Genomic DNA, 14,548 nt, shown 5'->3' with positions numbered 1-14,548 from the left:
CGCCCGCCCCGCCGCTGCGCGGCCCCCGCGGCTCACGGGGTCGTTAGAAGCGACCGTGGGTTATACGAAATAGATAAAATACGAAATAAATACGAACTAAAACGGCCGTGGCGCGGCGCGAGCCTGGCAGCCCGGCTGGAAAAGGGCCCGGTTGGATCGGCAGAGCCATCCGGACAAACCCAGAAGGCTGCCCTGCGCGCCCTCCAGGACGCCAGGTACCACCACGCTGTCCAAATACGGTGAAGTTTCAGTGACGGATCCAATAATTAGACTCCTTTGGTGCTTTATCGATGGCTTAAGTGCCAAATCAGAGGATAGAGTGCCATCTACTGAACCAGGTAATTTCCTGCAGCTAGCCTTTAAAAAGGTATGTCAAAGCAGTACCTAAGTGTGCGTGAATCTAACATCAGCCACTCAGAAAAATAGTTTCATGCATTCTTTTGCCCTACAGAATAATCTATAAGAAGCATAATACAATGAGTAAACCTCTGCCTTGTATTTGTAGATACTTTTTTTTGTTATAACTTGGGAAAGCGGCACTCCTGCATGCAGATGGAAAAACGACAGAGCCACACTACTGATACAGCATTTCGAGATGATGGGAGCCACTGGATAATCAAAGGAGGTGCCAGGAAATTAAGCCATTCTCAAAACCAACTGCTATTGTCACTAGATTTTCAGTGACCCCAGACTGGACTTGGGATCATCATACAATTCTTCATGTTTGAGTTCAGAAGTAGGTAAAAAAGAAAATCAGAACTGGGCCCAAGAATAATAAACTTAAATAAACACGTAAGACCTAAAGAAAATAACGTCCTTAAAATTATATCCAGCGAGAGTCTGGAGTATTTCAATTATACGAGAGGCACACCAGTGCTTCAGCAACTACAGTTCACACTGAAGTGCCACACCAAACATTTCACCACACTTGACAAAGCATACATCACTATCAGATAATAAACCAGCATGGCTGGGGAACACTATCACGTCCCTCCTAAGCAAAGGCGCTGTTCTCTACAACCAGAAATTCATTAAAGGCCTCGGGAATTTCCTCTTTATTCCAACTCTGAAGCAATTGCGTTGTTACCGCTGTTAATTGTTTGATCCCTTGCTTGAATACATCTTTTAAATGAAGCCTCTCAATTCCACCTAAATTATGTGTACACAACCAAAGCCTTTCTTGCATATAACCCAAGATGTACCTTAACCTCTGGAGTGGACTTACGTAGCCATTCAGGGGATAACCTCCCGTCTATCTGCAAGGACTAAAACGCACAACTCCCCATTAACTGGAGATTCTTGTGCTTGTCCTTCACACATTCAATGCCCTAGCAATGAAAGTACCCTGCAATATTCAAATTACAAATGCGTGAAAATAGATGTATTGAAAAGAATGTTACCACAAAGACAAACACACTAGTGGGAGCAGATAGCATAATCGCATCAATGCACATTCAATGAGAGATTTTAAACAGTAGTGTCAAATAAAAGCAGTGTGACATACGTAGAACAAAAAGAAGAAAAATATATAAGAGTTATAGGAAGTTTAACTAGTCTATTAGGTAAAAACTTTAAAATGACAGACTGTATCTTCCTTACTATAATTAATGATAGAAAATTCTGCCTCTGGCACTTCACTTGCAATCAAAAAAATTCACTGAAGCCCAGCTCATTGCACCTGCATAGAACTGAAAAGAATTTCCAGTGGTTCTTATTTTAGGAAGATGTATAATACAGTAGCTGGAACATCATTAATCCTCCTGTGCAAAATATACATTAATTCTCTTTGGAAAAAAAACAACATGTCATAGCCCTGAACGCACTTCAAAAACATAAAAATATCACAGTTATTTTGAAGAAATAGTGCTAAAAATATCATTTTCAGCAAAGAAGGCTGTGACTAAGTCCTCTGACACAGAGCACAATTACAGGTGACTCACTGAAGAAGTCAGAAGCAGTACGTGTCAGAGCCTCAGCTCTGAAGCTGTGTCTGCTGATCCACTGATTCTTCCTTCTTCTGCATGTCAAGCTAACGCATCTCGACCTGCTTCTCACGATACAGCGTCAGTCTGAAAGCCACACACTGACATAGGAACAGAGCAGTGTCTGTGCTGGGTTAGACCAGAGGTCCACCTCTGAACTATTTCCACTTCCCATCTACATCTTCTGGAGATGAGGGAGCCAAACCTGCACAGTCCTCAAGACACAGGTCAGCCACAGATTCAGACAGGGGCACAGCAAAGGTCCTGACTATCTCCTGTACTCCTTTCCCAGTACTGCTTCACATTTGATTCACTTTCAGTCTTCTGAGCATTTAGCATTTTTATGGAACTGATCATTCTCTCCTGCTTTCTGTTTCTCGTCTTCTGACCAGTTGTTCATCCATGGAAGGGCCTTTCCCTTCGCGCTGCTGAGAAAGCCTCTTGGAAATCCAAGCTTTTGCCCACCCCACTGTGCATACAAGCCTCCCTGCCCTCTTCATCCGGGTACTACTATGGTATATGCCACTTCAAGACAAATGACTCCTAAAACTGTCATCTGAACAAAGCTACACTAAGCATTCTTATTCGGTAAGGCGTCGCTTTTAATAACAAGAATAATTAATTTAGCTCAATCTTCAGAATAAAGTGTGTGTTATCCCCGTAGCTCTTTTGCACCTTGATCTTCTTCCACATAGTCCAAAAGAAAGTCTTGACCTGCACGTAGGAGGCACCAACCCCATTACCAGGGTTTTCACTCAGGCTCTTCTCCCCTTGTGGGCACTATGGTTCTGCTTGCACTGATCCACTTGCAGTATCAGAAAGTTTGATCTCAAATCCTTTTAGAAAGGAACCGTGTTTCTGATTGTTTCGCAGTGTGCTTAGCATCTTTGCATGTTTTACGCTGACTGCAGACATTCAACAATATAATGTTACAGTTCCACTTGTTCATCCAGTACTGAGATTGCCTGAGTAAGTTACGTTTTATTAAACAAAACAACCTAAATATCCCAGTCGCTCTGTTTCTAACTATGCTGAGTTGAACAGGTCGCTTTTAGGAGGTTCAGAAAAGGTCGTCCAACACCTTAGTTTTCTGAATTATTTGCCAACTTTCGTTTCAGCTACAATACTGCTAGAAAAGCTGTTATTGCAGTTTCTTCATCCTAATCAGGAGCAGGAATTGGTAGCTTTCTTATGAATTGGTAAAATTCTTACAAATGAGACAACTGTCCTTCTGAACCCCAAAGATGCAAAGCACTCCTGTAAGCTTCAAGATTTCTGTGCGTCAAGTCTTTAAGGTTCTCTACACACCATTTTTTAACACTTACCCATTGGCGGTCAGACCCTCTAGCCAACACAGGCTATCCCCACCTGTGGCCGTAAGGGGATGCTTAGGCAGCAGTAAGAGCAGGGTAAGCATATATGATACTTTCCCGGAATGCTCTTCCGTCCTTCAAGTATTTTCAGCTCAAGCGAGTTTCTGAGCTAGGTATCTCTGTATTTAGTAGCTGTCAGTGGATTTCTCTTCCACGTACTTGTCCAGCCTTTCACTCACCGATGTAGACTTCAACATTGCTTGGCAACAAGCTTCACACGTCCTCTACCCATGGTGTGAAGAATCACCTCTTTCTCTTTGTTTTGAACCTGGATCCCATTAGTTTCATTTGATATACCCTAGTTCTTGTCTTAGAGGACAGAACAAACAGTCAACGACTACTGACCTTCCCTATGCCACTCTTGGTTTTGCAGACTTGTGTCACACCCTCCTTAAGTTATCCATTTTCAAGGTCACAGGTTAAAATTGATTTAGTTGTTCCTTGCAGAGAAGCCATTGTCAGCCTTTGAAAATAGGATTTCTCTGTATTACTGTGAAATATTAGACAACAATAACAGCAGTAACAACTGTAATGTTCTTCCACTGCTGAATGAAGAATGAAAATAAGATCACTCATAGCCTTGTGGTGCTATAGAATTTGGATAGTAAAAAAAATCTTGAAAATAAAGAACTAATTCTGAACACTAGTTAAGGGAGATCACTCTTCATCCTGCTTATCAAAGTCCTGGCAGAGATTACTTTTTAACCCATCATAAAAATGATTTACAAAAGATATTTCAGGAATGATCTGGAAGAAACTAGAGAATGAAAGAAACAAATGCCCACATACCACTGTAGGTGATAAAGGAGTCATGTCCTTTTAAGACTGTGGGGTGAAAAATACTACATTTGCACTAAAAAGCTGAGGCTGACCCTAGGCACATTACATTTAAAGGCAGCATCCCTAGCTGTAAGAGCCTGAAATCCAGTGGGTGGGTGAGAATGGACCTTCAAGCTTGCATTTCTCTTTTTGTATGGAGCCTAAACCATCTTCATGCCGACAAGACCTGTTGACAGCCCTGAAGGTTCTCGTGAAACTTGTTTCTTTAAATTAGGAAAGCTGGGCCAAACTCATAGCAAACCTAAATTGAAACAATGTGGTTGGCTTCTGCCACAGATAAATTTGACCACAAAATGAATCACGAAATAAACACCAACCAACCGACCTTAGTGGGCAAGATGGTTAGTACAAGAGTATTCTGTTTGCAGCTGGTTTGTTCCTAGCTGTTTGCTCATTTTATTTGTATCTCCCTCTAATTCTGCTTAGAACGATACCTGCAAGAGGAAGATGGGGTCTCTTGGCATACACTGAAGGGCGGGAGGGCTGGGAAATCTGTTCGTCAATCTTCTGTTCCCTTCAATCTAGGGAGCAGAAGCCTGAAAGTTAGCCCTCCAGCAAGAGTTCAGCAGTCTGGGTGTAAGTTTTATCAGCGTCCTCAGCAGAGTACAGAGGTGAACATCCCTGGCTTTTTTAATCACAGCTGTGACTCTTCAGGACATGGCAACGAGGCTGGTGAGGGGTCTGGAGAACAAGTCTTATGAGGAGCAGCTGAGGGAACTGGGACTGTTTAGCCTGGAGAAAAGGAGGCTGAGGGGAGACCTCATTGCTCTCTACAACTACCTAAAAGGAGGTTGTAGCGAGGTGGGTGTTGGTCTCTTCTCCCAAGTAACTGGGAGGAAAAATTTCGTTACTGAAAGAGTGGTTAGACATTGGAACAGGCTGCCCAGGGAAGTGGTTGAGTCACCATCCCTGGAGGTATTTAAAAGACGTGTAGATGCAGCACTTAGGGACATGGTTTAGTGGGCATGGTGGTGTGGGGTTGACGGTTGGACTCGATGATCTTAGAGGTCTTTTCCAACCTTAATGATTCTATGATTCTATGACAGTCCTGAAACTGTCCCAGGGAGAGACCACAGGCTGGTTGGACACGGAGAACGGATTTTTCATGCCCTTCCAAAGGGGGCTTGAATACACTGGTAGGTCAATCTGAAATGATGGACCTGTGGGATGGACCTATTTATTTCCTAGCCTGGAATGTCTTCTTTTTATTAGATTTTTTTCTATTTTAAGATAGTTGTTCAGTTTTTTAGTTACAAACCACCATTCCCTGCCCTTAGTATCTAGCATAAAGAAACCTTTTGAATACTTTAAGACATATCCAGCCTGTATCTGCTCTACTACCTGGATAGTGCTTCCCTGAATATTTCAACTACTTGATAATTCACTTTAAGAAAAGTGTAGTTCTGCTAAGTTTCCCATATATATATACATACACACACACCCCCCCATATAACCTTTTCCTACCAGTAGGTAGTGCTGCATATTGCAAAGAACATGAAGAGGAGAAAGCCAGTCACTGCTTTTGTCATTGTAAGTTGCATTGAGTCCTACTGCAAAAACTTCATTTTCTATGCCAGCAGCATTTCTAGACTGAAGCTGATACCAAACCTGTGCCTGTAGCAAACTCTCTGCAGAACAGCCATCCAAATAAAACAATTGCAGTTAACGTATATAACATGTCAGCCTTAAAATCCTGCATTGTATTGAAACTATTTATGACTTTGAAGTCAGTTATCTTACAGTCCTTTTATTTCCTTACAGCTCACCACAGATATTATGATGTAACTCAGACAGTCTGTCTATGCCTTTACTATGAAATTGGTTCAAGGTTGAGAGCGAATGCAGCTACCCAAAGTTCAGTGGTAATAGTACAGTTGGAATCTAGGTTCAGAAGTTTTGATCTTACCTTTATGCTGTTGCATAAACCATTCAGGGATGCTTTGCTTGCTTTACTTATAGACTTAAAATTTTCATTCTGCACTTTTCATTTTGGCCAAAAGGTAGACCCAAAACCTTTGCTTTTCCTTGTTTTGATTCAAAATTTTCTCCTTGAAAACAATCGGGGAAAGTAAAAAGTCTCCCCCTTAGATTAGCTTCTGAGGTTTCTTTTAAGAGAACATAGCATTAAAAAAAATCTTAAGAAAAATTATTGAAGCACGTTGCTAAATAGACTTTCACAGTCTCTTCCCATCTGTCTTGTCTTTCTTGAAGACTCTGGATTAGAGCTTCAGATAATATAAAGTTAACACAGATCTGGTTACCTTTGGGGTAGATGCTCAGAAAAGCTTTGGAAAAATTTGGTGAGGAATGTTTGGCACACTATTAAACTAAAGACGACCTTCAGAAAAGATACGTGTTCAGTCTTAGGTATCTGATAAACGCTTAAAATTACTTTGAGAGTTTCCCTTGGCCTTTCTATTCTGTTTGAGAGGACTAGCCCCAGTAATGCTGTAGAAATCAAAGCCAGAAAATCTAAATACGTGGTTAGAGTGGGCTTTGGTTACCTGCATGCCAACACACTAACACTTCTGGGATTTATGGAAATAAATGCATAAGGCATACGTCCCTTCATTTACACATACTATGTTGGCAAGCATTTAGGAGTTGGATGCCGCAGTGCACTACACAGGCAGCATAAATCCGTGAGGGTGTACTGTGTGAATGAAGCGACTGTCTGTTGGTAAACTCCTGTGCCGCGCATTCAGCAATCATCTGTCTTTGAATGCAGTCAGGGATGAATTGGCATGAAGTGTTTACTGAAGGGTTGGTGCTTTTGAGGAAAAATAGTATCAACCTGGTGAAGGTATACTCAAAAGAGAGGTAAAATAGAGGTAGTAATGCTGATCTTGAGGAAAAGCTTTCAGGCTTTTCAGGTGTGAAAAGCACAGTAAGCCAGAGGTTTGTTGTTACAGGTGTTACAGCCAGGGTTCCTTCCCATTCCTTAGAAAGGTCCCAAAACCGTCGGACTGGCATAGTCTGGCACCCTTTCAGCAGTACATTAGAGAGAAACCTGTTCAGACCAGGGAACTTATTTTTTCCTTCTTAAATGCAGGTGAATTAAGTGATCATGAAATTCATTACACTGACAGCCTAAGAAACTGAAATCCTCTGTTCTGGATCTCTAATTCCCAGAGCACTTTTGTCTCCTGCAGGATAGATTGTTGAGTCTGTTGAATCTGAGAGCGCCGCTAAAAATCAATTACTTTTCAATACCTGCACACTTCTGCTCACCAGGTCTCCACTGGGAAGGTCTACGGCATTAAGATACAGGTCAAGCAGCCACTTACCCGTTTATTTTGGCCTATAGATGTTCTCACTTCCCCTGGGATCAGTATGTTTGCAACAGTAGACGTGAAAGTTGAGTTCAGAATATTACAGCAACAAAGCCTTCCCAAGTCACCCAGCCAGTTAAAGCTAGTACCTCTCCTCATCTCCCTTCATTCACACACATATAGCCCCAACTCTCTCCTACTGAAAAAAAGCCTGCAAAAAGAGGTATGCCTCCCAGCAAGCCTCAGAATAAACAAACTCACTCTGCATAAGGTCCAGGAGGAGAAAGAAGGTATGTTTTCCACTTATGTGACTGCTAGCTTACATGCCACCACTTATCTGGGAGGCAGGCTGCTGGTGCACAGTGAGATAGGAGAATGAAGACCCAACAGCGTTATCACGTAAAAAGCTCACGCACATGCCTGCTAAATTGCACCTACCAGAATATAAAAGCAAGCCACTTGGCTGCTAACACAGAACGTGTTTTATTTAATGAGTTGTGAACTGTTGCACAGTTCTCTCATGAGAAGATTAGGGCTGTTTCTCACAGCCCCAGCCATTCTATGGGTGGCTCAGTATCGCATGGGCTGGGCTAGGTGACATCTTCTTCATTTCCTGCTTCCTCCCCGCCTCCCCATGCAGATCACAAGATGACAGGACAAATGTTTTATCCACGTTAAATCTTTATTCATTTTCTCAAGACAAACAACGGAGAAGTAGTATAATCACACTAATGTGGTGCTTTTCAAACTGTGGTCCCCCTAACAGTTTAAAACTCTGTATAAATGAGTAGAAGAGACAATTACACTGAACTACACAAACGAGTAAGCTGATCTCTGTGTGCAGTAAAACAGGCTTCTTCTGTATTTTTATGACTGACTGTAGAGGATATAGCCAGTATTAAAGTTGTCTGGTATTTATTACAAGAGCCTGATTTTTTTTTTTCAGCTGCTTATTACTTTGCCATATTCTTCATTTTTGTGCCAAATCTTTCTGTGTAAGATACAAGACCTCAAAATTGTCAGAAAACTCTGGCTAAAGCTGCTCTGTCACTTCCAACAGCAACAGCAAGAAAAACATTTTGTGAATGTTAACTTCTGGCAAAAGTTTCTTAGGGAAGCTTTAATATTTCTATGTTTTAACAAGTATTTCCTGGATTTGAAGTCAAAGCAATGACTAGTCTGTGCTGCCCTCCACGCTGCCCTGGATAGCCCAGCTGGCCAAAGTATCTCTACACAGCAGTTCCTTTAGAGAGTGTAGAAATATTTTACACCTGTAATAGCTGCTTTGGGCCAGCATCAGAAGAAAGAACAGCGGCACGTCTTTGCCATCCTCTTGCTGACCTCTCCTCTTAGTGCTAACGTAGCGGGGGGAACTAGACTGCCCGAATGAAGTGCAAAGAGGGGCAGAGAGACCTTAATTTAACCTGGTGGGAAGAGATGGGCGCTTACAGCTGGCAGAGGGGACATACGGGAATTTGAACAACGAGCTAGAGAGAGAGGCAAAGGGGGAAGGCAGTAGACGAAGACTTAGGAAGTCGGACACAGAGCAAAACGGTAGCAAGAACCAGAAAAAAGAGAAGGGGAGGGACAGAAGAGTAAGGGGTGAGAGGCAAAACAAACCCAGCCGATGGGTGGAGGAGGGAAATTGGGTCTGCCTGGGTAAGCAGGGATGGCAACTCAGAAAAACACATTTATACTTGCTCAACAAGAATATTTGTACTAAGATGAGAACCTGAGGTGTGGAGGTTGGAATGAGCTAAATGAGGAGTACAGCAGTAGAACAAGGGGAAAGGACGGAGAGCTGGGTTGGCACCTGTGAACACCACCTTCTGTGTCCACTGGACCTCAGACCTGGCTAGCAACACTCGTTGTAGGCATGGCTCTGCCCCTGCTGCCGGCAACACCCAGAAAAACCACCAGCTAATGTTTCCATCCCTGACGGTAGACCACACAACAGATAAACGAGATGAACTGTTGGCTGTTGCGATTAATCGTGGCACTAATACACGTGGAATAATTTGCTTCCGTGGATTTAGATGTTCCCATTGCCCTCAGCACCCACAATGCAGCACTAGATGACTGTACCACTCTCTTTATTTTTTGCTTTGTATTTTTCAAAGCGATGCAAACAATCACATACAAGAGAGAAAAGGGCTGTTTAAATCCATTCCCTACTTGGGGAACAGAGATTTGAAAGCAGCTCTCCTACTTCCCAGGAACGCCTAAGAGGTAGAGGGCTACTCTACAAACCTTCCAGCGAACTGTCACCAGTGTCAGGAGATTGCTCCGGCGTCACCAAGGGTATTGCCTGTGGACAGCTGGGTTGCACCAGCAGTATTCAGAGACCATGTTCATCCACTTGAATTTCTGCTAGTGCCACTGATGCACTAGAAAATTTGCCTTGACTTCCATCTCCAGGAAGGAGTATCTTTTCCTCATACACAAGATGACAAGAGAGATGGAATGCCTCTTTTTTCATGTTTTTTAATATATACATAAAATATATATAAAGCATATAAGTATACTTTTCAGAGTACAGCTATTTGGGGAATAACATTTCTTTCAAAATAAATGTAATAAAACCCCCGCTCAGGTTGAATAGAGAGAGAATTAGAGGAAACAAATGTGAAATTTTACCTAAGTGGGGATTATAAAATCAAGTCCAGAAGAAAGGAACATTCCCCCTACAGTACGAAATAGCATTGCCTGTAGGCATTACCGCAAGCAGAGAAGATTCACTGTACCAGAAATAGAGCGGCAAAACCACCGACAAATCTACCACTGTGTTTATGGGGCGGTACAAAATTCATCTCTGGCTTATGCCACTGAAATTCAGTTGAAAGCGAAGTGGAGTTGCCAGATATTTGGACGTGAGTCTATCAGAGGAAGAGGGATGGCTGTGTTGTCCCAGAGAGTTGTTAGGAGCAGGATCCTGGAAATTCGGTGAAAATGGCATTTACCTACACAGCTGTCATTAATTTAAGTTAATTCCCTAATTGCCTGACACTCTCCACCTTTGGTTTTAAGTGCTAAAGTGTTGCTCTTCCCCGACTTCAGCCAGAGGCGTAATTTTCTGCTAGGATGAAACGAAGAAGCCGTCACAGAGACTAAGATTTTGTCAGGAATTGCTGACAGTTCCTAACATAAAAGCCCATTAAATCCCCCTGCTAATTACATACCACCACAACTTTTGTTTAAAAGCCGCTCAAATTTTAAACAGTTGAGTATCTAAACAAACAGGCAGCAAAGTAAGTTGTGCATCTGGTTTTAGTGTTATACGCTAGTAAAGTTAAAGCTTCAATATTGTCTTCAATAATACCTTTAATAATGAACAGAAATATTTTCCACTTTAAGTCCTCCAGAAAACACATTAAACACTGAAATGTAAACTAACAAACTTTTAATTTCTAGCTCCAAATCCCTGTCCAGCCTGAAAGTCAAATATAAAACTTACCTTACCTCACCTAGAACAGTACATAACAGCAGCTGCTTTCTTAGACAGGTTCTCTCAGCTTTCCCCCCAGGATGTCCAGTTAATGCTTTGCAAATGTCTGTTTCCTATCCCAACTGAAATATTTCTATTTTTAAGAAATATGTTTGTATATGTGTGTGTGTATATATATGTACAGAGAGAGAGAGAACACGCATGTATCTTATGTCAAATAAAGTGAGATATTTTCTGCAGGAATAAAAAACCAGCCCCCATCCCTCCTCCCAAATGGAGAAATTAGAAAATCCTATGCTAAGAAAAATAAACTGAAAGGCTAAACCTCTGTGCACTCAACAGAACCTCCTGCAAAAGATTTATGTAGAGAGTATCACTGTTTCTCCCCTGCCCCTCTCCAAAGCACCGGCTAACAAACATAGCAAAGAATAGTTCAGCTCTGTATTCACAGGTTTTTCAGTCAGCATTCAAATATTCTCAAAACAGTTGTCTTTTACCCCCAAATCAAGGAAGGCCGAGACTCCCCTTTTGCCCTTACCTACTCTTTTGTCTCGTACAGACTGTGAACACCTCTCAAAAGATAACCACGTCCTAGACAAAAATTACAGCACAATTACTAAAGCATGGAGAGTTACTGATTGTGGATGATTGGTATTTCAGGATTAGGTATTTCCTAATAAGTATCTCCTTAGGGTGGTAGTACACCTTGTCCCGTGTTTGGCCAGCCAGTGGATTAGGGAGAAAATTTCTCTTGTAGATCACCGTACTCTTTAGAAAGTCAACGCATACACTACTTAAACATTATTTACTGAGAAACACGTGGTGATAGCTGCCTTGCAGAATAAGCAGGAAACTTGGATGGGTTCAGACATAAAATCCATTACTCACGCTAACAAAAGGATGAAGAAAACTACGTTTTACTCGCCCATCTCAGAGAAGCAGTAAACAGTCTCTAGAAGAGTCATTAAGCAGAAGCGTAGAGGGCTGGGAACGTTGAGCAACTGCATTAGGTTATTTACCTGTTTCGGTGTCTCCTTGGGGTGCATGACAATAACAGCAATCCATGAAGATAACATAGTTGAACACATTGAAGAACAGACCTGCAATCCCAACAACGAGGACAAGCAGTGCTTTCTCAGTCTTCTGAGGATTGATAAACCTCTTGATTGCCTCAACGAAGATGCTAAACATCAGAGCGGTGGCAAAAACAGAGTTGCCAAAAGCTCCCAGCACATCTGCCCGGCTGAAGCCGAAAGTGTTAGCCTTGTGCCATCTGATGCGACTGAACCTAACAGTGAACAAACCGATGATCATGGAGATCAAGTGAGAGAGAACAGCAAAGGCATCTGAAGCTAAGGAAAGAGAATTGCCAACGTAGGCTACTGAGATCTCAACAGCAAAAAGCACAAGGCTCACCACGCACATGAGGATGAGCCTGATGCTCCTGCCCGAGTAGCGACCCATTTCTCTTGCTCTCTTCCCCCTACTCTGAGGTTCTGCAAGACAGAGGTGTGCCAGGAGCAACTCACTGCCTGTGATTCTGCCCTTCACCTGTCAGTGCTGCTCACATGCGGGAGCCACTTTTATAGGAAGCAGTAAAGCAATAAATCAGTTTAAAGGGCAGTTTAGCAAGATTCGTCATGTGAAGGCAGTCTGAAGGCTCCAGTCCTGTAGGGGTTCCACCCTCAGGAGGCTTCTTTTCCTACAAAACCAAAAATAAACCAAGGGGGACTACCGGGAGCACCAGCACTTGCTACTCTACCCAAGAGCACTAGCACTGTCCTAAAAAACTGAGTAAGGCCCAGACAGGACAGTGTAAGAAGGTGGCTCACAATTTTAGGCAGTTAGAGAAGGCATTTTTTTTGCATAAAACTTTCCTCCAATGTCTGTTTTGGCCATTTCTGTTGCCAGTAACTTTAGTACTGAGAAAATACTACACGCCTGTGGAAGAAGACATTTGAAATCCATGTTGGGTAGACATTAATTTTAAGAACACGGTAAACGTGAACTGCCGGCGAGGGTAGTTGAACATGTTGTCCATAGAGCAAGTTTCAAAGACAACTGAATTGATCTTCCATTTTAGCAACCTAGTTCTCAACTGCTTGTACTTCTGGCGCGTTTTAACGTTGCTCATGGACATGGAGCAAAGTTGGAGGCCATTTTTTTAAATATGCAACCAGTAGTCACGGAAGCTGAGCTTTAACAATAAACCCAAAGCACATTATTTCCCGTTTAGAAAACCCTGCCTATCTCAAAATCCCAAAGTAATCCTCATACACTTGCAAGGAAGAGTCAGATTTGGGGAAAGCACAACCAGAATTTAAGGGGAAATAAGAGCTGCAGAAGTCCTAGCTTGTACTTGGTGTCATTTCTGGAACAAAGAACCTGAAGCAGTAACTTTTTTTTGTCACTCACTGTACTACCTGTTGAGGTCTTGAGTGTACGCACAGGAGTTTATGCACACTCACAAACCCCAGTGAAGGAAATCTAGCTGCTAATAGCACACTAGGCAATATGGATAAGACCAGGTGCCTTCCTTGAAAAGTTTATGATCCAGTTTTTGTTTGAAATGCCCATCTGTGTACCTATATACACACAGTTACAAGATAAAACAGAAGGAAATAACATGCAGTACAGCCGTAGAGAGATAAGATAATACTGATAACCTGAGCTGACCAACTGTCCCTGCCGGCCTTAGACTTCCCAAGGTGAATTAACTTTAGGTCAAAAATGCAAACACCCACCCCCATTTTTCATTTATTTTTTTGCTCACAGGGTTTCAACAGCCAAAATATTTATGTTTAAAGTCCAGTCTGTTAGAAGCCTTGCCTGCCAACAGATGTAATTTTTAACATTTGGTCATTCGTTTACCTACACACTGCAGCTGCAGCTCTTGAAAGTTCCGCCCCCCCACTACCTTTTAAGAACACCACTAGCCCTGGTAGGGTGAATTAGTAGAACTAATTACAACATTGAAACGGGTACTTGCTCTTCTTCCTCTTCATCCTCTCCCACCTGTGTTACTACTTCTATTCCAGCTATTTCTATGGTGTTTTCTTCCTTCTTGTATTAATGCTCAACTACTTATTTTATTATCTGAACTACAGAGCATAAAAAGTGAGAATTTTTTTTCAAGAGTTATTCTCCTTTCAATGGAAACAGACCAAGGTTAAACTTCAGAGCTCTCAAAAGTCCTGCCTTACACAAGATTTTGATAACCAAATCATAAGCTCGAGCTACCTGAAGCATTCCCTTTGCAGCAGAGCTAAAATACTCACGTGCTCTACTTTGTCAATAAGGAGCAGCACCACGTTAAGGCAGTTCCACTACATCCCACCTTACTATGCTATTTAACCCAAATTTATCAGTATACAACTATAAGAACTAAGGAACACGAAGAGATTTACAGTTCTAGTGTAAACACAAAGCAGTATCATTTAATCAACTGTAGTGTGTTACTCTGATTCATACACTTATTTTCCAACAGACACAATTTATTAAGATTCTGCAAGTTTTTTATACCAGTATAATTAAGAGTATGGATGTTTGTATAAGGCTTTACAGATAGCTGCGCTGGTTTTGGCTGGGGTAGAGTTAATTTTCTTCCTAGTAGCTGGTACAGTGCTGTGTTTTGGA

General features: G+C 42.0%; 1 protein-coding gene across 1 annotated transcript in view; it reads right to left on the bottom strand.

Moving 5' to 3' along the window:
• SLC30A10 (solute carrier family 30, member 10) overlaps positions 1-12,376 on the bottom strand; it is a 19,294-nt gene extending 6,918 nt beyond the window's left edge. Inside the window, exon 1 of the mRNA XM_009333712.1 lies at positions 11,932-12,376. Coding sequence (XP_009331987.1) covers positions 11,932-12,376 — 445 coding nt within the window. The remainder of the gene's footprint in view (positions 1-11,931) is intronic.
• Positions 12,377-14,548: the final 2,172 nt, after the last annotated feature.

Source organism: Pygoscelis adeliae, unplaced genomic scaffold (genome assembly GCF_000699105.1).
Source record: "Pygoscelis adeliae isolate BGI_AS28 unplaced genomic scaffold, ASM69910v1 Scaffold1, whole genome shotgun sequence".
Lineage (NCBI taxonomy): Eukaryota > Metazoa > Chordata > Aves > Sphenisciformes > Spheniscidae > Pygoscelis > Pygoscelis adeliae.
The sequence above is the reverse complement of the archived record's forward strand: the minus strand, read 5'-3'. Positions and strand labels throughout refer to the sequence as shown.